This window comes from Pelmatolapia mariae, linkage group LG9 (assembly GCF_036321145.2).
Source record: "Pelmatolapia mariae isolate MD_Pm_ZW linkage group LG9, Pm_UMD_F_2, whole genome shotgun sequence".
NCBI classification, from domain to species: Eukaryota; Metazoa; Chordata; class Actinopteri; order Cichliformes; family Cichlidae; genus Pelmatolapia; species Pelmatolapia mariae.
Window position 1 is genome coordinate 16,031,993 of NC_086235.1, and position 23,853 is coordinate 16,055,845.

General features: G+C 40.8%; 1 protein-coding gene across 1 annotated transcript; it reads right to left on the reverse strand.

Moving 5' to 3' along the window:
• Positions 1–593: 593 nt before the first annotated feature.
• Positions 594–22,987, reverse strand: LOC134634508 (uncharacterized). Its single transcript, XM_063483750.1, has 11 exons — positions 22,695–22,987; positions 19,726–20,017; positions 18,478–19,044; positions 15,225–15,443; positions 14,676–14,984; positions 14,205–14,290; positions 13,966–14,072; positions 13,707–13,850; positions 10,282–10,413; positions 4,853–5,122; positions 594–4,379 (listed from the first exon to the last, which is right to left on the reverse strand). Exons 2-11 carry the CDS (start codon positions 19,875–19,877, stop codon positions 4,170–4,172), a joined length of 2,196 nt encoding a protein of 731 aa, XP_063339820.1. The 5' UTR covers positions 19,878–20,017; positions 22,695–22,987; the 3' UTR covers positions 594–4,169.
• Positions 22,988–23,853: the final 866 nt, after the last annotated feature.

Here is a 23,853-nt window from a genome sequence, read left to right on the forward strand (position 1 = left end):
TTTAATAAGTTTAAAACATGTATTAAAATACAAACACTGTTTTCATAAATCTGTGCAAGTCTCATCGTGCGGGCTCTGTTGACAAATTTGACCAAACTTGCAAAATTTTTGTGATTACAAACTAATGTTTTTGTTCTTTTCCACATCTGAATTTGGTATTAACAAAATAAAAACGCTGGCAAGCGAAGGAAGCAGTGCTCACAAGCACCAGGAAGTCAGGCGAAGGGCAACCAATCAGAAGAAAGGGGGCTTTTACTCTTTTTTTTGAAATAAAGACATCTGATGACCTCCCCCAGTACCCTAGATCAGCGGTCCCCAACCCCCGGGCCGGTACCGGTCTGTGAGTCGTTTGGTACCGGGCCGCGAGAGTTGAGGCTCGGGTGTGAAATGTATGGTTTTTATCGGTTTTCAGCGTTATTTTGTTATCGTTTTTAATCGTTAACTCGGTTTTCCTGGGTCTTTTCACGTGTGTTATGAATAAATCTTTTTTTCGGTACCGGTACTAGTTTTATTTTGTTGTATTTATCCGCGACACCTTAAAGGCCGGTCCGTGGCGCAAAAAAGGTTGGGGACCGCTGCCCTAGATGGCCAGTGTTGACAACTCAGTATATATCTACAAAGATGTGGCTTCGTAGTTAAGAAGAGTAATTTCCAGGTTTTTCCAAGGGTATACCTAGACCTCTGATGCGTAGCCAGTCATTTTGTTCTGGAAGCAGGTCAGACACCAGTTCAGGAAAGAGAAACAAGGGTGACCCCAAGAAGGTATCCGAGGGTGAAGAGTTAAAATATGGAAGCCTTAAAGAGATGGCCTGTTTCGCACAGAGGATGAGCTGCATAAAGCCCCAGTTTAAGATGCTTTTAAACTCATCCTCATCCTGTTTAACACAACTTTATTCTAATTGGCTGCCCCTTGCAAACTTGTGGGTGGAGCTTGTGAGATGACCATATTAGAGATATCCTCTCCCTCACTGACATCATGCAGCCAAGATTAGAAAAAAGAAAACTCTTAAATGGGATGAAAACGATTACTTGTGCATACGCCGAGCACACTGGCCCTATTTTAAATGAGCATCCACTATTGTAATAGTATACATAAGACAAAGAGGAAAGATCCACTTTAAGAACGTTTTTACACTGTTTTATTTTGTCTACAGACCTCAATCCAGAACTTTACCCCCACCCCCCCAAAAAAAATCATTTTATTTAAATGCTGTCCAAAACTTTTGACAGTGCAAGAACATTCCTGCAAATGGCATAACATTTTCTTTTCGTTAATCACCTTTACCTGCTCTGGAATTAAGACATAAATGGCCTCTTATCACCAATATCCAACATTCATTCTTACTGTGCATTATTTCTAAGGCAACATGGAGGACCAAGCGAGCCTTTTATGAGTCCAGCGGCTGGTGGTTGGGTCTGTTGCCAGTGTTAGCAGCAACATTGGCACATTTCTTCCCTTCAGAACAGCTTGGTTAAAAGGCAGCATGTTACACATTGAGTTTAACACACACATACACACAAAGTCAAACACACATGCACACACAGACTGCCACAAATCACACCTCTGACACAGAGGATGCGAGTAATCTTCTGATCGTCATCTGGTATTGAACCTGATAAATCGTCCAACCCTTCATTGACTAATTCAGCTGCTTCACTTAATGAATTTAGACGGTCACACTTGTTTTAAAAAACAAAACAATAAATTAATACTCAAAGTGCCCAACATCCAGTGTAAATACCATCACCTAAAGTTTTTGGCGCTGTTGGCAGCTTCACTCAAAATTTTACATTAAAAAAAAAAAAAAGACTTCTGAGAAAATTTGCTTTTTTTCCTTCCAAAATGACACCCTGCAAAGGAATCTGCGTCTATCTGAGATAATCACAGGATATCCGATATGTACACATATCCAAATAGAAAACTGTGTATACAGTACAGTGTGTACAAGAACATGTAAACCAAATCTTGTACGTGGTCTTGAATCAGCATTTTGTTGTGTGTTTTTTTTGTTTTTTGTTTTTTAAAGGAATAGGCCAAGATTTTTGGGACGTGCTTATTTGCTGAGTTAGATATGTGAAGCAGGAGGCAGTCAGCTTAGCTTAGCATAAGGACTGTAAGGGGGGGGGACAGCTAGCAGTTCTCTGCCAAAAGCATAGACTGTATACAGAAGATGGACACAGTCACTGTGATGTTACGTTTGCTTAATGGCCTTAAGCACTTTGGTTTTTGGGGCCAGATGTGTCAACGTGTCAGCTAATGCTCGCAAGGTTATCCAGAAAGCTCCACATACAGACTGTATGGGTGCAGTGCATAGACGGATACGCTCCGTAATCAGTGCGACATTCAGGCAGTAACTCACTAAAACTGCAGCAAAAACTTATTGAATGGGCCCTACTACACAGCAGACCATAATATTTGTCAAACAGTACCAGTTGACTAGTTATTTAAATGTTGCCCCCCCCCCGTCAGGTGCTGAAACAGCTGGTTAAACAAGCAGCTAAAGCCAGGTTTAACCACATTCTGCACCGGGGTGTGCTTGCATGGATGAAAACAGGACCTTTTCATTAACGCGGAATGTGATCGACTTTTTCATGTAGATCCTAAAATACATGCAAAATGTTTGCAGAATGTCAAATTTTTAACTTGACAAATTTAGTCCCGGGAGCTGGAATCGGCCTGGCAAAGACTCCAATCTGGCCAACTGGATATCTTTAGACAATGTAAGAAATCGTGGACTTATATTGGACTGTTTTTTTTTGTGTGTTTTACTGCTTTTCCTACTGATTAAGATCCACAGCCACACATACTGCACGATAGTAATTGAGTAATGGATAACCAATTAAATGACAGAAAAGCTGCACCATCTACTAGAGAAGTTTCTCCTTTTTTACAGCGTGTCCACAGCAAAATTGATAAATAAAATAGGGCATTTTATACAAATTAAAAATAAAAACGTATGCTTCATAATTGCAGGACAGTCTGGGCAATGAGCTACCAGAACTTTTCTGTAATTTGTAACATTTATTTTTTGTAATCAAATCCCAGATTTCTTTTGTCTGCTGCAGCAGCATTTCTTTTGAGACGCAGTGTTGAAATCGCACTTCTTCTTATTTTGAGATTTAATGTGTAGTTAAACTTCTTCACGCTGACACAAAGGAGATTTTCATCTGTCCGGCCCACTTAAAATGAGTTTGACATCCCTGATTTAAGGTCTGCTCAATTCTAAAAGTTTTCTGAGTGATTTTTTTGCCTTTTAGAATTGATGACTAGCCAGGAACGTCTCCAATAAAAGGCCCAAAACAAAAATCATCAGTCTCTTGTGGAGGTCTGCAGGTTTCAGGTTACCACTCATTCCAAAGGTAAGAACGTCCTCCCACCAGCACCTTTCCTTCAGAAGCATCTTAATTTAAGCCAACTAGCGATCACAACAGAAGAGTTTGTGTTGTTTCTCTTTCCTGCTGATATTTAAACAGCTTTTTTATGATGGAGATTAAAACTGAGACTGGGCTGTTAACGTGCATTTACCTCTACTTCTAGTGGAGTGTGTGCACAGTGATAAAGATCGCTCATAATTTAAAGCAACAGATCTGTGATCCCTTTTTCATCTAACAGTCCAGACAGATGTGATCCATGCTCGGCACAGCTGCAGCAGCTGATTCGTGCTGATGCATGTGTGTCTGTCTAACCTGTTCTGCTCTCCTCAACAGCATGGGTGTGTTTTTGCTGGCTTAGTCTCTGTTACGTGAAATTTACATGTGAAATTTAACAAAAGCCTGGCTTAAAATTTCTGAAGCCAATTATATAACCTGTTACTGATTTAGCAAGAGGATAAAATCATTGATTACCACAAAAGGTTAATAGATAAGGAAATAGAGAAAGGTTAGCGAGGCACCTCTGTCTAGACTGGAGTCCAGAGAAGAAGAAAATCATAATGTGTCATTGATTTCTGTGTGGATAAAGTTTAAAAAAAAAACAAACAAAAAAAACAAGTAAAAGTGCTGGTAGTTGTATGTTTGTAACCTTTACTTCCAATCTTTGTAGTAAGCTAAGCAAACTTACTGCTGGCTGTCAATTAATAAGCACACTTCCCAAAACTATACCTTTAATTGATAAATCTTGATCAACCTGAGGGGTGTTTGTATGGCAGGAGGTTTTTCTGCAGTGGCAATCAGCTGGAGGCGAGCTCCTTTTGTGTTTCTGCAGCTTCTACAACGGGCACATTGTAGTGGCGATCATCCTCTGTGACGAGGCACACAGATTCCCAGTCGTCCCTATGGTCGTCCGGGTAGTAGGTGACAAACTCCTCTGTGTCTGCCTTGTACAGTCTGTAAACTTGAATGGTACACTGCAGGGCGTAGCCCAGCAGGAACATCTCCACCTGCCCAAGAGAGAAAACGCAAAGGGAGGGGGGGGGATAATTGCACGGTTACAGAGGAACTCCAGCAGACTTTTCAAACAGCTCCATGTTTGATCAGCTGCTTCAGCACAAAACATTTACGGGTGGAGTCTCTCTTTAGAAGCAGAGCTTGTAAAATCTTTTATTCAAAAAATGAAAATAACAATTAAAACGCTCAGCAGTTGAAAACCACCTCCGCCCCGGGGCCAATGGTGCAGCGCCACCATCGCTCAAAACAAGCAGAAAAAAAAAAAAAGACAAAAAAACAGAGCAAGCGCCGGCATGTTTTACTATTCGGCTCTCACATGACAAAAATGTTAACACACCCGCCTCGTGATGTTCAGCCCTAATTGTTGTTTTTGTTACTGAGTGCGACAGATGTTTACTCAGTGGGAAGAAAATTCCCAGCAACCTTTTACCATAAAGTTGTCAAAAACAACAGAGACGCTTCCCACCTGCTCCAGACCTGCGGTCAGGCCAACGTGGCTGAGGTGGTTGGAGAGGAAAGAGCGTGGACAGTCGGAGGAGTCCCGCGCGAACAGCAGCCAGCAGAAGAGGGGGACGTCTTCACCGCCCTGCATGCAGCTGTGCAGCTCTGCCGCTCTGCTCAGCATCAGCAGCTTGAGAGCCTCCAGCAGACCGAGCTCCTCTTTTCCACCCTGAAACACTCGCTCACAGAGCTGCTGACGCTCAGCGTCGGTGGCACAGTCCACCGCTGCCTGCCACTGGAGACAAATAAAGTGTATCAGTCACTGAAGAGGACTAAAACAGCTGGCTATACAAGAGAATTTACTGCTTTTTTCAGACATAATTTCAGGTTATGGAACTTAAAGCTCAGATAATGAGGGCAGGTTGTTGGTAGAGATGGCACGATTCCACTTTTTTATGTCCGATACCGATATCATAAATTTGGATATCTGCCGATACCGATATGAATCCGATATAGTGTATTTTTTAATCAATAAAACTGTTTTTTTAATATCTTGCTGCATTTTGTATAAGTTCATACTCATGTTTAAAAACCCCCCCAAAAAAACACTAAAGCTATTCTGATAAACCTGTATGCAAAAAATACACTGCACCCAAAATATTTCATAGTTCAGCAATACTGAGCTAATAAACTTAAACCCACACCATCCTCCCTATTCTGGTATTTTAAAGAGTACTTAGCAGAAATATTAAACAACCTAACTAATAGGGTTGCCAACAAAAAAAAAAAAAAAAATAGGGAACCACCCTCTGCCTCGTGATGCTTAATCGACGTAATCAACTTTAATTTAATGCACGTGTAAAAAAAATAAATAAATAAAATGCACAGAAATCAATTATTTTTCTACAATAATTAAATAGATTCAACATCTTTCTTTAACAGAATTGCAGACTGCACAGATGGTTCCCAAAGGAAAAAGTACTGTAGCTTACTAGGGTATATATATTAGACTTAATAGTTACTATATACAGTAATGGACTTCTATACATTTTACGTCGGATTAAAACTTTGGGTGTAAGATTCAGATATTTATTATTTATTATTATTAATTTAATTATTATTAATTCACTTAATTATTTATTAAAAGTTAGACATTTTAAATGAGAATAAGAAAGAAAAGTATGTCTTTGTGCCCCCTTTTCCCTGTTCATGCCCTATCGGCCCCCCTGGCAAAACTTTGCTAGACCCGCCCCTGCACAGTTACCAGCCGAGAGGTCTCACACGCCACAGCCGCTTTATCACATGACGCATACTGCTCCAACATGCTAGGGTTATGAGCTGAGTTACGCCATGTCGCAAGCAATGACCTTTTCTACAGTCACTGGTCGCAAGTTTTGTGAGGTGCTTTTGAGATATTTAATGAATCGGATTACATTTTTTATCTCTCTCCGATATCCGATCCAGTAATTTAGGTCAGTATCGGACCGATACGTAATATCGGATCGGTCCATCCCTAGTTGTTGGGATGGGGCAGCTGTGGTTAAGGAGGTACAGGGATGTGTTTGCTATTTGGAAGGTTGGGGGTAACTAGATCCTCCAGTCAGTCGAAGTGTCGCTGGTCAGGATGCTGAACCTCAAAACTGCCAATCAGAGAGTGTGTGTAAGATGGAAGTGCACTGCTCAAAAATGTTAAAGGAATACTTTGAAAACACATCAAACATCCATGGGGAAAAATCTACACTTGTACAGACTGGGTAATGTGTTAGGAAGAAAAGGATGCCATGTTGTTTGATGGAAATAAGAAGTATCAAGCTACAGAGCGCTAAATTCAAAGAGTCCCCGAAAACTGAAGTGAAAAAATGATGTGTCAAGCTAGTCGGTTTTGCCAAAATTTCATTGCTGTAGCTTAAAATGGTACTGAGTAATTTGTGTGACCCCCATGGGTTTGCATGCATGCCTGGGATTCTCCAAACGCTTTCACGTCTGTCACATGTGCTCAGGGTGAACCAGCACTCATCTGTGAAAAGCACAGCAGGCCAGTGTGCCAATTTTGGTATTCTATGGCCAATGCCAATCGTGCTTTACGGTGCTAGGCAGTAAGCTCAGGGCCCACTAGATGACGTTGGGCCCTCATGCCACCCTCATGAAGTCTGTTTCAGCCACGTGGTCAGAAACCCACATGGGTGGCCTGCTGGAGGTCATTGCTCTAGCTCTGGCAAGGCTAATTCTATTTGTCCTTGCATAAACAAGAAGAAACAGATCCTGCTGATGGGTTAAGGGCCTTCTACAGCCCGGTCCAGCTCTCCTAGAGTAACTGTCTGTCTCATAGAACCTCTTTCATGCTCTTGACACTGTGCTGGGAGACACAAAAAACTTCTGGCAATGGCACGTATTGATGTGCCATCCTGCAAGAGTTAGAACTACTGTGCAACCTCTGTAGGGTCCAGGTATCGCCTCATGGTACCAGTAGTGACACCTTGAAAAATGCAAAACAAGTGGAAAAAACTAAGAGAAGATGAGGAGGGGAAAAATTTTGGGGGGGTTGTCTTACCCCCAAAACATTACCAAGAGGCACTGGTAATGCCTCTTGGTAATTTCATGAACTCTAAAGCAGCTGAAACTAATTAACAACCCCCTCTGCCACTTCACTGACCAGATCAATAACACATAATTTAACTGACTTCAAGTGCTAGAGTAGAAAAGCACTGTAAAATTCCTCTTTCTCTTATCACCTCCCATAATAGTACGTAATCATTTTTGGCCAGACAGAACCTAATATCAATGCAATTATGACTCAAGAACAAACACAGGTGTCATGATGGCTGATCAATGGAACACTAAATCTAGGACCAGTCATGATTTCCTGACAGGAATATTGGGACATTTTCTTTCTTTTGAGGTTTCTACAATGGTTCTGTTTTGAGTGGTTTTTTTTGTTTGCTGCTTCTTTTTTTTTTTTTTTTTTTTAATAAAACCGGTCAGCAGTGTACAGCTGTAAACAAAGCAAACGAGAATCATGGTGCCAGTATAGTTGGGTGAAACTGTGGAATGAAGGAACAACAGTCAGACAGTATCATACAAAGACTTCAGTTGGACTTACTTGTTGACGTTTTACTGTCCCTTTTTTCCCCACTGGAAATCGCCAAGAAATATGACGTACATCATTGGTCAGATTGTGTGATTGTGTTTCCAAACCCGACACAACAATAGAGGGTTTATTGCACAAGAATAGTGGGAACATGTCTAGTGCCCTGAAGCCATCAGGAGACAGCTGTTTGAATGTTTTGTTACAAAGGAGATTACATCACCTGCCAGTAGGCAACAGGTCAAATATCAACAGTCAATCTGACAAGCAGCAAGAAGATAGCATTGAGAGTCAGTGGAACAAAGGCACACTTAGTCACCAAAGTGTAAGCTGACGATAGTCCAGGACCTGGATGTTAAGTGTTAAGGATAAAAAAGCTTGATGCCCTTTATGACAATGCATTACTTTACACTCAACATTTTTCCATTTCATATAATTACTGTTACTATTTAACACTTGCTGTCTGCACCTGCCAAGGAGAACGGTTCTTATTGCAAATGTTCAGCATGTTAGTAATGATCTCTGGGTAACACACACACACCCGATGAGCCTGTCACTTGTAGTTGGACTCCAAACAATCTGATCTTTGAATTTTCTTCAAATTGCACTAGGAACCCCTTTTTCCCTGCAGTTTCACATTTATTAAAATGTGTGTATGTCCTTCAGGTTTCTGTATCAGGGTGGCTGTGGCTCAGAAGGTCGAGTAAGTCACGTACAGACCAGAAAAATTTGGGGCATTTTCACCTTTGTTGGATAGTGGAGCAGCGAACACACTGCTGCACTCTGGTCATGTGGCAGATGATTACTTGCTCATCCACTAAGCTAAACTGGCACCAGAATGTCAAAATTTTATAAAAAAAAAAAATAATAATAATAATAATTAAAAAACTCTGGGGAAACAATGAAGAAGAGGACTCATCTCAAGCAGATAACATTATCTAAGCAAACTTCAGCTCAACCAAAAAGCAATCCAACACCGGACAGTTAAAGTTTACTTAAGTTAAACTCAAATACTACATATTAATTCAGAGCACACCAACGGCTCAGTAACATGGGTAAAAAGCATCCTCCTTGCCTCTGATTGGTGAGTGTATTGAATTTTTTTCACATTCTGTAGCTGACTGCAACTTGTGGTGACTAAATGGTTGCTCAGAGCTTGAGGGTGTTGCACACTCATGAGCACCTTTGATCACAAGCCGATTGCACCTAAAGGGAATGCAACCTTTGTGCAAACAGTCACAGTCTGACTTGGACTGACTGCAGTCGCTCTCAGAGAGATTTTTGCAGGTTTGCAAATAACTGCTTTCTAATTCATAAATGCAGGCAGAATGTCAGCATGTAGCCACCATCAGTCTGAATGAGTCTTTGTCAATGAGCAAATTGATTACTGTGTTGCACGCACTCTGTCACTTGACATATCTTGGCTGAAAACATTTATTTATTTGCATAATGACACATTCATTTGTTTACGACGGGCCGCTGAAGGTAGAAAAAAAAATACAGGGCGGGGCCTGCAAGGGGGAAAGTTTCTATATTAAAGTGGCAAATTTAAGAGAAAAAGGTTGGTCAAGCAAACCCGTCTCTTTGCACAACAGGTTTGCTTTGCCAACATTAGATGACCTAAGTAAATTTTACTTTTATAGTGGCACCAAATAACTACTCATGATTTTACCTCAGAATCAGCACATTATCATAAGCATCCAGACTTTGAAGAAACGATGTTAGGAAATGGGTCTAGTTACGCTTGTAGTTACTGATCAGTTCTTGACGTTGGTCCCCAGGCTGATCTGGTCAAAAAGGATCTTTTGTTGGTTATTTCCTTTATGATGATACACACTACAGAATCAGATATCACCATTTTTTTTTTCACCATTTTTATCTATCGCAAAGCTGCTGTATTGAGTGTCTTTCCCCTATACACTTAAATGTACATGACACAAACTGCGCAGACTACGAGACAGACCACAGATTATACTGTCAGATACACAGCTACAGCTACATCTCGTAACACAACAGAGGTCTGTAAACACCAGAATTCCTCATCCTACCAGGCAGCGACTGACTATAAATTCAACACCAAGCCTCAGACTGTTAAAGTGCTTTTATCAGTTCAGTTCCTGCTATTCCTCTAAATCCCCTCAGAGCATTACCAGGCTGCTTTAATGACACACAGGGAAAAAGAAGCCACACATCCTTTAGAAAACTACCTCCCTTTAACATATGGTAGAAATCAGCCAACCCTTCATGGGTGAATATCAATACCCTCGAGTGTCCACAAATGGCATAAAAATAGCGCTGTGGTTTACGCTTGTGTTTTCGAAATACTTTCTTGCTGTGTGCGAGTTTCTGTGAAGGTCTGCAGCCAGTACCGTGTTACGGAGAAGCTCCATGTAGCCTTTAAGCTGCTGGACGGCATCTCCTGTCCCGTCTCTCTGCAGGCACACTCCAGGAAATGTCCACTGACTTATCAGCCCATCCTGAGCCTCCAGTTGTTTCGGCAGCTGTAAACACAAACAATTACATTATGTAACATTAACAGTGTTTACAAGAACCAAACCACTGACAGGGCGATGATCACTTCTGCAGTAAATTTTTGGTTCTTTTCTACCAACAGCTGTATATAATTAACCATTCGATATTAGCAACGTGACTTCTCAGACCAAGGAGTCAGCGACTATGTTGTCAGCATAAAACGCATTTTTTGTTTATAAAATGGACACAAGTCGCAGAAAATTGAAAACTGTTAACTAAGATGATACATTCTTAAAGTTACACTGTGTAAAATTTTCACTGTTGGATTAGGTATATTGCAGATTGCAGTCAACCGAGGTTTGTTTTCTTATTCCTCCCAATTCACTTCAATGCAATCTTATTTATGTGGCGCCAAATCACAACAACAGTCGCCTCAAGGTGCATTATATTGTAAGGTGCACCCTACAATAATACATACAGACAAAAACCCAACAATCATATGACGCCCTATAAGCAAGCACTTTGGCGACAGTGGGAAGGAAAAACTCCCTTTTAACAGGAAGAAACCTCCGGCAAAACCAGGCTCAGGGTGGGGCGGCCATTTCCCGCGACCGCTTGGGGAGAGAGAAGGAAGACAGAATAACTACAGTGTATAATCTTAGCTATGGTGGCTGCTGTAGGACAAATAAGTTTTAGTTAGCCAAGACAGATTAAAAAAAAAAAAAAAATTACATTTAGACTGTACCCGGTAACGGGCACGGCCAGCCAGCCTGTTTCTACTAGTAAGTAAGTAAACTTTATTTATACAGCACCTTTCACAGGTCAAAAACCACAAAGTCTTTTGTAATAAAAACAGGCAAAAACAACAACAACAATAAAACAAAACACTGGATACGGAGCCACCTTGGAGGTTTTTGCCCATCTGTAGAAGGCTGTTCTATTTTTACCTCAGCTATCAATGCCCGGTGAGATGCATCCACCTTTATTTACTCTGCAAGAGGCTCTTGCACTTTGTGAAATGAGTCCTGCAAGGACTCCATGAATCAGACAAGCTCACTTCTGACCAACAACAGTGATAATGAGGCGAGTTGTTGAGGATATGCTGAAGTTTCTGCCAGTAAGGGCTGCTGTTTTTGCTGCTATTAGCTAGTGTTAGCCTCCGTTAGGTGCTATTTACTCCGGTAAGCCTCTGTTAGCTGCAGTTAGGTACTTTTAGCTGGTGTCAACATTGCTGGATCCTGACACTTAGTGAATAAACTCTTTTTGTGTGTTAGAGCTCTGACTTCAGTTCAGGAGATGAAGCTTGAGGTGAGGAGGAAGAGGACAGAAATTTGTCCCTTTCCTTCAGTTTTTCAGTTCTTTGCTGAAGGGGGCCCCTTCTCTGAAAATAAAAGAGGTATGATGCTCCATGCCTTGAGTCTGAAGATCCAGGAACAAATATAAATGTAAATATAAATATAAATCCTTTCAGAGCACACTAAGGCCTGAGACATCTCTACTTCTCTGCTTTTGGCACAATACTTATGTGGCCGGTCTCTAGCCCCAAATGTAAAACACCATGGGTAAGAAGGAAGATGTCAGAAGGGAAATGCCCACTTTTATGTATTTTTTATCGATTAATTATATGTTTATGAGAACGCATCAAGTTGTTGGAAGGTGTAATTACACACAGTTCTATGTATATTTATGAGTACAGTATCCTTTTTTTCTTTTAAATAACATACCTTTAACTATATGTGTACCAGTCAAGCTTGCAGGAGTAGTCACACCCCAAAAACCCATTCTGCTGCTGTGTAGGATGGATGGTTAACTCACGTCATGATGGTTAAGTCATGTATGACATTATACCCATACAAACCCTAGGGATGACAAATGAAGCCACTTCCTGGTGTATACTGAGCTCTACCCTTAGAGGTGCTTATAGGTATAGGTGGTTTTTATTACCCTCAAAGCCCTGAGGCTGAATGCTATGTCTCCAAAAAGAAAAAAATAATACAATTTTAGCTTCCAGCATTTACTAAAACAACATATTGGAGACAGATTATTGTGCTCCTTTGTTTTGTAATAATTCTTACATTATGCATTTCAACACTTTTTGTGCACTTTAACCCCTTGATTAAAGTTCACATTCACTTCTCCTCAGACTGTAGCAGGATTACCTCGGCTGAACTTAAATTTGTTTATTCAGCTTGTTAGTTAAATTACAACCAAAGTTCTTGGAAAGCCACGTAAGCTTAAAAGAATAATAAAACCACAATTTCTCCAGTCTTTGAACAACCATTTTACATAATCAATCTCAGTATTGCGCATAAGGAAACCTAGTTTTGGTCTATAGCCAATTTCCCCTTTACTTTTATGAGGGGCAAATTTGATAAGTAATTAATCTAAACTTCATCAGCAGTTAAAGTTATGTATTATGAGTGGCTGCTTTGAGGTACAGTGACATGGCAGGCAAACTACATACGCTTACCTGCCATTTCATGAGGTACAGCCACTTGTTAAGAAAAATATCTCATCAGCCAATCACATGAAAGCAACTCAATGCACTTAGACATGATCAAGACGACCTGCTGAAGTCCAAAATAGGCATCAGAATGGGGAAACTTTGAAGGTGGCGTAGTTTCTGGTGCCAGACAGGCTGGTATAAGTATTTCAGAAACTGCTGATCTGTTGGGATTTTCCCACAGAACCATCTCTTGGATTAACAGACACTGATCTCTGGGTGAAAAATGCTTTGTTGATGTCAGAGGAGAATGGCCAGACTCCTCCGAACAGTAACTTTAATAACCACTCGTTACAAGCAAGAGATGTGAAAGCGCATCTCTGAACGCACAACATGTTGAATCTCAAAGCAGCCAATTATCACCGTAATCAGCACTAACATAGTACCTAAAGCCAAAGTGACATGGGATCCCCTGGTAAATCCTTGTGACTTCCAGGAACTGCTAAATGATTGAAATTCAGATTGTCATTTAGTTTTCATTGGGGAACAGCAATTTTTCCTTAGCAACCAATGGTTGTCATGGAGTCGCCAACCTGCGCCTGTGTGACTGAGGTTTACGGTACATGGTACTTTTCTAATTCCTCTTTTCCACTGCTGCTGTGCCCAGTGTAAAGTCAGTTCTGCTTTGTTGCCTTTGGAGAACCGGCTCTCACACAAACAGGTTTGAACAGTTGCACAGAGCATGGCGGGTGGACAAAATGTGGAAGCTGCAATTTCTTACAGCAGTCGCTGACAGCAGTGGTTTCAACTCTTGGCCATGCTGGGGCTGGTTTCAGCATGAGCTCTGAACGATAAAAAGATGCAGAAGTGAAAATTTACCATGATGACGTCCTCATTCTGCAGCCACGCAGGCAGCTGGGTGCTGTGGGACAACACTTGGAACAGCGTGGCTCTGAGGGCACAGTAGTTGTCCCCCCTGACTCTTCGTACGCTGGCAAAGCTCTGGGACATCTCCTTATAACCCTGCACCAACACACGGGGACATTAGAGGAAACATCCTAGCCATTAATGTAAAAATAAATAAATAAGAACTGGATTTAACCTGAAATGATTCTTCTGAGAAACTTCAGGCACCAACCTTTTTAATGAGAGCGCTTTTAGGAGTATTTCCCTTCCACTCCCTCTCACTGTACAACAGAATATTCACCGCCGGTGACAAACTGCATCTGTCCTCCACCTTTAAAACTGAGCGAGGGATAGCAGAGAAAGGTGAGACGATGGGCAGAACAAAAAGACTATTGTCCAGATTTCAAATGACAGACAAAAGCTGCACTTGTTGAAAATCACTGATGCAATAGAAGCGGAGGATGTACTGACGTTTTGTCTCCAGCTCGGGCGGTGGTCCAGGTTTATTATTCTGTGACGGAGACAGCTCCTCTTCGCCTCTGTACAAATCTTCTTCACTATGATAAAACAGAAACACTTATTTTTAATCAAACAGCAAGTTATTTTTGTGTATCCAAAGCCTGGTCCTGGATCTCCATATTGAGCAATTTTAAGTCAATCCCAACTGGGACAGGGACAACTTAATCTCACTAAAAATACTTGCACCTCAAGTGTAAATCCAGATTTCATTTTTCTGTGACATTTGCAAAAAAAAATAAACAAACATAACAAACTTGACTATAAATACCAAACACATAATTTGTGTGTATTTTGCAACATTTTTGTCTCATAATCCCATCTGTTTCTTGGGTAAAAGTGGTTTTACCTCCCTCCTTTATTCTTTCAACAGATGCTGTGATTCAATTCAGGACTATAAAGTGAACAGAGGTGATCTTTACAGACCTGTCTTCCTTCTCCGTGGCCTCAGCCATAACATTCTTGGTTGCGCTCTCTGCCAGCTGCTCCTTTTTTCCTGTAACCTCCTCTCCTTCAGCATCTTTCACAGGTTCAGTCTCGGCCTCAGTGGGCACGCTCTCTGCCTCTACCTTCTCCTCTTTTATCTCTTCATCGTTCCCCTTGACCTTGGGGAGATCTTCATCGTTATCCTGCACTAACATTGGTTCCTGCTTGGTTTTCTCCACAGACGCGAGGTCCTCTGACACTGAAGGTGTACGCTCCACATCTGACCTTTTATCTTCATCTAACGGCAAGCTGAAAAGAAAATGCATGTTTTGTGTATAAAGCCAAGTTTACCATTCATGTCTTAAACTCAAACTTGCAAATGTGCAACTTAAGTCGTATTTAGAAATGTAAAGCACACATTTAGCTGTATGAAAACTGCAGGAATGATGAGGGCTGACTGTCATCGAAGATGCAATGGTAAGAGTTCGCCCCCTAGTGGCCACAGTGCCACTCTGCCGCCACAAGTCCAGAGTTCACGTAAACAAATACCTTGTTTGTTTTGTTATCGCAAACTCTGAACCCACTGGCCTCTCTCTGGCGTCTGCTGGAGCTGTGGTTTCTGGCTCCTTCACTGAGCTGGCAGAGTCCTGTCCCTCACCGCTGTGGTCGAGTTCCGAGGGCTCCAATCCAGAAGACAACTGGGAGACATCACGGCTTTGTGGGTCTTCAGGACTGGGCTCCCTGCTGTTTGAATCATCTGTCCCGGCACTGAGCAGACAGCAATAAGAAAGGTAAAAAAAAAAATAAAAAAGGACTATTGCTTGCACAAATGTAAAAGCAAGTGATTACACAACAGTCGTACATGTGTAATAATGTTCAGTAATAAAGCTATCCATAGAAGCCCTTATCACCATATGTCATACTTGAAAAACCAAAAGTAGTAAGTCAAGGCCTATAGAGCGTTAACAGCATGGTCATAAAACGGCCCTGATCAGTGATTCTGTAACAGTTTGATGGTCTAATGCAACCACAGATCTACAAAGAAAAAAAAAGGAGGTCAATGATTAAAGAGATGGTGAACTTAGGACAAGAAGCAAACACAAAGAAAGAAAAGAGACACGGGATGCATGCCATGTCACATTTTAAACAGCCGTACTCCTCATTATGGTTCAACCTTTTTATCTGTGTTGGGAATAAACTGCATACTGGAAAGTGACTTATGAAGGGGACACACAATATAGGTGATGTATATACACAGGCGGGGTGTTTTTTTTTAAATTTTTTTCAGAACTCATGCTTAGATATAACGTTAAAAAACAAAAAGATAACTTTTGGAAATACTTACAAATTAGATGCTCCATTATTAAAGACAATTTCATACATACTTTTAACTGAATACAAAAATGTATGGATCTACTCAGTATCAAACACAAGGCATCCGCATTTCACAAATTATTTAATAGCATACAAACAGATGTCTGTAAAGGTCTCAGGATTATCTGGCAGAGGGACCTTGGCTGTACAAATAATGATGATGAATGGTTAAAGATACTGTCACATAATAGGAAACATTAAAGAGTCATTATAAGATAGTACAGATTTTATTTTACTCCATCTAGCCTTCGTAGAATGGGTCTACTTACCAATTATTTATGTTGGAAGTGTCAAGCAGAACCAGGAACCTTTATACATGCAATCTGGGACTGTAAATACGTTTCCCCATTTTGGAAAATAGAATTATAACACATAAGAAAGTGGCTGGGCATGGTGATACCCATGTCTACCAAGACTATGCCTACTGGGGGAATCGGACAGTAATAGCTAATATTAAAACACCAAAATACAGTGATACAGGTGGGAGTGGACACAGATTATACAGATTATGTAATACCACTTCTATTCCAGATATTAAAAACTGGTTGGAATTCCTGCTGGCGAAAGTGTCATATGAACACCTGCTGGCCAAGCTAAATAACAATACAGAAAACTTCAAGAAATCCTGGGACTGCTTTCTCTCTTGCAACACCGGGACGATCAGATGCATGAATGGTATGGTAAGCGCTGGCTTGGCTGCTTTATGTTTAAGATTTGTTATTCCTTTGTTTGTTATAAAAACAAATAAAAACTTAAATGACAAAAAAAGAAAGAAAAGAAATTAGCAGCTGTCCAAACCAGACACAGATGTGATTAGAAAATGTTACAATCCTCTAGAAACAATAAGACAGTCTTCTGTCTTTAAACCATTTTTAAGGAGGCCAAGCTGTTTCATCTGGATTATTATAATTGAGTAAACCACCAAAATAAGACTGCAGCAAGCAGGGTATGGAGTCATAGAGTAACTCACAATACTATCACAGTACTTTGATCCCCAGTGATTCTACAATACTTTATATATTGCAAGACATATGTGTAACAACACATCAGAAGAAAAAAAAAATACCAGCGGTTGTCAGTGCTACCCTCAGCCTCCTAATAAATGCACCTATGGTATAAATTTGAAAAATCTGAAAAGTTGACCTCTGACTCCAATGTCCGGGATTCACACTCGTCTGAGATTTAAATAGCATCTGTGGTATCAGTTTCGAAATACTATGTTGCCTCCTTCTCCAGTTACTGCATTCATAAACTTTTGTGTCCACGCTTCGCAGCCACCCGCCTGCCTGGCAGGGTGATCTCAATACCCCATCAGCTTTTCAGAGCTGAGAGGAGTAACAATGTGTTTATTCACTGTAATATATGTAATGATAATATTCACTCTAAACAGTGTGTTAATTCAAGTAAAGATCTTTGTACTTTGTCTGCCTTCTTCTTCATTATAACTCCTAATCACTTGGAGGCTGTGTTCAGGTGGTAGTACAGTACTACTAATTGGAAGGTTTGTGGACTGCATGCTAAAGTATCCTTGGGCAAGATACTCAACCACACGTTGATCCTGATACATCTTCTGGAGTGCGAATGGGTTATGAGACATGTTGTATAAACTGCTTTCTTAGTGCTCAAGTAGAAAAGGGCTATATAAAAACCAGTCACTTAGTTTATCCTCAATCCTTACCTCCAAAGGAGCGGTTCAGTTTGTCTTTCTGTTGCAGGATTACTCAAAACACCACTGCTAGGTGTGACGAAATTGGACACTTGACATCACAATTCATTAAATTCATATTAAACTAAAATTAAAAAAAAGAATAGACAAACTAATCTGCTTGGTATGAAAGGAATTTACAGCATTGGCAGAGCTATGTCATAAAGCAGATCCTCCGGTAAGTCAAGCTGTTGATAGACGTTTAGAGCAGCTTCCTGTTTTAGCAAAACGAACTACATTTGGCAGCAATGTATCAACACCTGTATGGCAAAGGGAAGTGATACAATACACTGCCATATCAATGTGTCCAACCACTAAAAGCAAAATAAATGTTTGGTGTTGCCGAAACTTGATTAAACAACCACCACGTGTAGAAGAACGTGTCGCATTTGTGTCACAATATTTTAATTTTAGACACTGGAGCTGTTAGAGGGAGTCTTACAGTATTCAACATTATACAGGTGCTAAGATATCGTGGTACTTTTAAGTAAGGCGTTATATTTTTAATGCAGGAAACCTGTCATGGTAAAACGAGCACACCATTATGTGCACACTACCAAGAAAGAAGCGCTTTAAGAAGTTCATATTTTCTTCTAAAAGAAATACAGACAACATATGACACTGGCACTGGAACTTTCTATCCAGCTCTTCAGAATAAATATTAAAATCATTATAAAAGGGAAGCTGAATTCTAAGCATACAGGTTAATTTCATGTAACTCACCATGTCAGAGGCTCAGGTTCAGGCTCCTGCTTTCCCACAGACACAGATGACAGCTGGGCTGCCGGGGCTGCTGCAGCCAGCAGCATGTTTAACACTGATGACACTTGGTGATTTTCAGAAAACTCCCCTGATGGTTTAGCTGCAGCTTCAACAGTCACTTTTTCTTCTTCGTCATGATGAGTTGTGCTCGCTGCAGTTTGCTCTACTGTTGTGTTTGCCTCAGTATGCGGAGTTTTTTCAAAGCAGACCACCTCAGGTGTCAGAGAGGTGCCATCTGGGATTTTGTCCTGCGTGGGGGGGTTTTCTTCTATCTCTGGTGCTTTTAAAACCTCAGAATCAGCTTTGGTGTGCTCATCCTGGACAGACCCCGAAGCGCACTGCGTTGCAAGTTGACGACTGTGAGCAGGAGATTCCTCTGTATCTTGTACTCCGGTGGCGTTTTCTTCAGACATGTTGCAGGGCGGAGGCATCTCTATTTGAATGACTTCCTGCTTCAAGGGTCCATTTTCCTGAGTGTTATTAGGCTCCTGCTCTCCGGTCTCAGGACTCATCTTCTGCTCCTCATCCCTAAGTGACAACACAGTATTCATTAGCAATGCCACAGAGCCTCAGCTACACCCTTTTCATGCCCAGAAAAACAATGTTTTGTGACCAAAGATAAGACGCTGTTGAAAGGTTTCAGGATTCCTTCAACCCTGTAGGTGGAGAGGAAGCAGATAACCTTTGTTCAAAACATTATCTCTTTGATTACCCATTAGTTCATGAAATGACAAATGTTTTGACTTCCACAAACACTTTAAGACCTTTGGAAGTCCCCCTCACCCCGTTTCTGATCTCAGTACTCTGTTTTGTGCTGTCATTGGGTCACATGGTGCATCCTACACAACCCACAGGGGAAAATCTAATCGTCATTTTGTTTTCACCCATTTTCCAGCATTTAATGGTGCTTTTGTGACCACACATGCACGTACTGTCTGCGTGTTTTAGATGCTTAAATCCAATATTACCGCAAACTCCAAAGCTTTCTTCAAGCGTTTAAAAGTCTCAGCTGAAAGTGTTCTGAGTCAGCTCTAAAATTGTTTGTGGTCTGCTGCTTATGGAGGAACCTGAGAAACGAAACACTGCTGGGAAATCCTGTGAAAGTGTGTCTGTTGTACCAGATTAGGTCACCAAGTCTTATTAGCACCCAGCACCCTTCACACACTCAGACTTTGAGTTTCCCTGTCTGTGTTTTCCCAGTCATCTCACCTCATGCAATCATCTCCTTCAGGACCGCAATTGCCAGCCACAGCTTTACAACCTGTGAACTGGGTGGCCTTCGAGTCACTGGTCAGCAAACCGCTTCTTTCCTCCAAACTGCCGCAGGGACTTTCATGGCGACAACAGCACCAGTTCCCCATCTGCTCGCTCCCTCAGCCTGGGAGGTCGGACAGGCTGTAGGCTGAAGAGGCCTCTGGTCCAAAGCAACCACAAGCGACCTGGCGAGTCGCCGTAGCCTGAAGATTTCAGGACTCCATGATGATGACGGAGGGATAAGCTGCTGCTAACGCAAGGGAGAAACCATGTTTATGTCCTATAAAAAGTGTGTTGACAGCTAAAAGCACAGAATGAGTGATCAACACACTGGCTGTGATCTAACACGTTACAGTTTCTTATGTAACAAGTTCCCGCTACTGTAATTACACAATTTGTTTTATTTAATAAAATACAATATTTTGGTACATGCAGATTTTGTCCATTATGAAGGATAAAGCTTTTATGTTCAACGGGGATTCATTTTCTCAAACACGATAAATATTTTGTTTTTCAAACATCCAGGAAACACAACAACACACAGATTTCTGTTAAATAAGGCAACAAAGACTTATTGTATTTACTGTAGGTGGACCCGAAAGGTCACATCCAACATGGAAAAACCCTGAGATATAACCAAACATGATTACCCCACAGTATTCATGTTTACATGCATAAACTATATGGAAAAGCTCAAGACTCCTTAAATGTTGCCCAATGAGGCAAAAAAGATGGCACCCAGCCAGACTGTGATAAAAATAAATAAATAAACAACAACTCTTATTTTTTTAAGTGAGGTTTAATTTACTTTTGTTTATAAAATCACCAAAAATTAGGAAAATGAATAAGCCACTCTTTCCTAAGGTAGCAGACTCTGTGCTAATTATATCTGAACCAATGAGTGTGCTCCTAAAGGCCCCGACTGAGCCAAGAAAAAGACCCCAGAATTATCCCCTGACTGATGAATTTGTTGACAGATATTATTAGGTCAATCGCAGCTATATTGTTACGTCGCATAAAGAAGTTAAAATACACTCATCATGAGCACAAATGTCATGATGATTTTTGGCTTTTAATGATCTTTATGACTTAAAAAATACAAACAAGAATTGGATGTAAAAGTTTGAATTTATTTAGGATTTTCTTTCTTTTTTTCTTTTAAATTGGCAAGGCCAAGGCCCATTAACTTCTGGTTAATGATCATGACTGACTACAATCGGTAGTTTCTCTTTGTCATCATAAAGAGGATTTGTTTGACAGCACTCATTGAGCTGACCTATACGCTGAACAACAGGAAAGTCCAAGGAACTGAAGGTCTCTTGAAGCCATTTCTAAACAACCGCAGATTCCAAGATCATCACTTCAACCAGTTGTACATAAGTACCAGTTATTCAGATATGTCACCATTTTGCCAAGGTCTGGAAGACGACCCAAACGGACTCCCTCAGATGAGGGGAAATTGATTTGGATGTTCAGGAACCATGAAGGCTCAAGCCTGTCATGAACTGGAAATTGCTGAAAAACCAGCATCATTCTCCACCGTGAAGAGTTTTAAATCGCCATGGACTGAGATGCTGCCGTCCAAGAATGAAGCTCCTGCTCCAAAATTGACACCTTCAAGCTTGAATGAAATTTGCAACTGCCCACGTAGACAAGCCAAAAGCCTTCTGGATACATGTTTGATGGCCAGGCGAGATAGGGATTGAGTATTTCTCCACAATGATAAGAGGTATGTGTGGAGGAGTAAAAGTGAAGCTTCCAGCATGGCAGTGTCAAGCATGGCAGTGATAGTATCACGCTCTGGGCTGTTTTCATGTCAGTGGTAAATTGCACAAACTGAATGGAATTATGAAGTAGGACGACTACCTCCAAATTCTTCAACTCTACCTCAGCTCAAAAACTAGACGGTTGAAACTTGGACACAAGTCGGATGCTCCAGCAGGACAATGATCCCAAACATACGTTTAGATAGGAAAAAGCAGGCTAACATTAAACTTCCTGAACGGGCTTCCCAAATACCTCATCTCCATCCTATTCGTGGACTACAACAGGTCTATGCCAGGAAATCAACAAATTTAAAAGAACTCTACGAATTCTGACAAGAGGAGCGTCACAAATCAAGCCAGAATTAAGTCAAACGCTTGTTCATGGCCACCAAAAAGATCCGCTTAAGGTGCCACTTGTTAAGGGACAGTTTACCAAATATTAATGGGGGTCGATGCATATATTTGAGGCTGAATGTATACTTTTGAGCACCCGATTCTTGGATTTGTTTTTGTTTTTTTGCACAATCATTCCACCTTGGAAAAAGAAATCATTAAAAGCCCAGATTTAACGTGACATTTATGCACATGATGAGTGCATGCAAACCTCTGACCATCACTCCATGTTGTCCAGTATGTGTAAACACTTTCTTTTCTTGCAGAAATAGATGTTTGTTATCATTTAGAAGTGATGTGATCCAACAGTGTGCCCCTAAGACCAATGTCCACAGCTGGGGGTGCACAGTCATGGCATGTCTTCAAGCTAATCAATAACATATAACATAAAAGAATGACACACAAATATTGATATGGGATTCTCTATACTCGCTAGAGATTGAATATCATTCAGTATATAATTCAGTCCGACTGAAAATCATTCGGACTACAGACTGAATACATTACAGTATGGAAACGTGTGATCCTCATACAAAAACACCTTTTGGCAGCCTGTGATGAAGCACAGTAAAACAACGCAGTAGCAATATGGCTAAAAACTCCTGTCGCGAGGGCATTTCTCTCTTCTTTTTTTTTTAAACCACACGACTTTATTAAATGAACACAGCTACACCTGTCAAACACGGCAAAGTAACGTTAATAATAACGGCTGCACACTTCTTAACTGGTACAAATAAAAGACAAGGTCAGGTCATGAAAACACACCTTGTTTTGGTTGTGCTGAAGTCAAACTCCTGGAGCTTTCAGTCTCGTTCCTGTTTCACTTTTGGTGAGCTGACGAGCTAGCCAGCTAGCTGCGGTAAACTTAAAATACAAGCATGCGTTCCCGGAGAGTGACTGGCTCTCACTGAAGACGCTGCTGCCGCGGTGGGTAGCTCTTCCTACGACTGCGCCGTTATCGCTTAATGCGGCACATTTTATAGGAAAGCGGGTTTTCGGAGCGTTTGACGCGGACCATCTGTTGGTACGAACCTCCTTAGCTTAGCAGGAGCAGCGGGTCACGGCTTGGTCCGAGCGCATGACGTCATGCTCGTGTGCGCCGAGAGTTCTTTTTTGATGCATTCAGGTGAAAGTAGGAATTTCGGAACACTTGTGCAAATCGTTTTTTAGTCTTCACTCATCAAAAAGTTTGACAGAAAATTAACGTTTTAAGTCTTTCAAGCAGAAAGGCCAAACGTTTACCATTCACCGTGTTTAAATGTGAGTACGTGCTACTTTTGTTTTCATATCAAAGCCGATTTGATAAGGTTATGCTTTCGAACTACAGAGGCAAGATGCAATTAAAGGCATCGCCGACAGCTCTCAGGACCAGAGTTGCTATGGTTTATATCTTATTAGTTTTTATGTTTATTTCCTATTGGCTTTTTGTTTTTAATTGATTTAAATTTCACTTCAGTCTTTAATTGTTTGAAAACGCCAAGACAAAAACCCTTTTTTAACTCATACATACACAGTAATATATATAACTTTTATATGCATTACTTTTATGAGAGGTCTTTAAAAAACCAGTGCAATGATTTTAACAATGTCTCTCAGTTTTTACCGCACAATGAAGAAATGGTGTTTTAGTAAATTAAGAAAACCCTTCAGCTCTACATTACTGCATTACATTGCACGAAATAAACACATCAAACTACAGAACAGGCACTGGCAGCTCATTAGCTGCACTCTATCCAGTTAATTCAAAGAAAACAACCTGAAAACGGTGAAAACACGAGAGCTTTTCTATTAATGTCATGGTTTGTCCATTACTTTGATTGCTAGGCAGGTCATGGGTGAGGTCTTTGTCAGTAAGAAGGCTGTCAAATCATAAAAATACAGGAAAAAGTCCACAATCTTGACTTCTTTCAGAACTGGCTGGACT

What these genes read in the sequence shown, in the direction of transcription:
- LOC134634508 (XM_063483750.1), bottom strand. Translation starts at nt 19,877, where the DNA reads ATGGGGAACTGGTGCTGTTGTCGCCATGAAAGTCCCTGCGGCAGTTTG. An exon ending in GCCACGGAGAAGGAAGACAG is followed by an intron (nt 14,291 to 14,675) that starts GTCTGTAAAGAT and finishes GTTTTATCATAG; the next exon opens with TGAAGAAGATTTGTACAGAG. An exon ending in TGGAGCTTCTCCGTAACACG is followed by an intron (nt 5,123 to 10,281) that starts GTACTGGCTGCA and finishes ATTTGTCTCCAG; the next exon opens with TGGCAGGCAGCGGTGGACTG.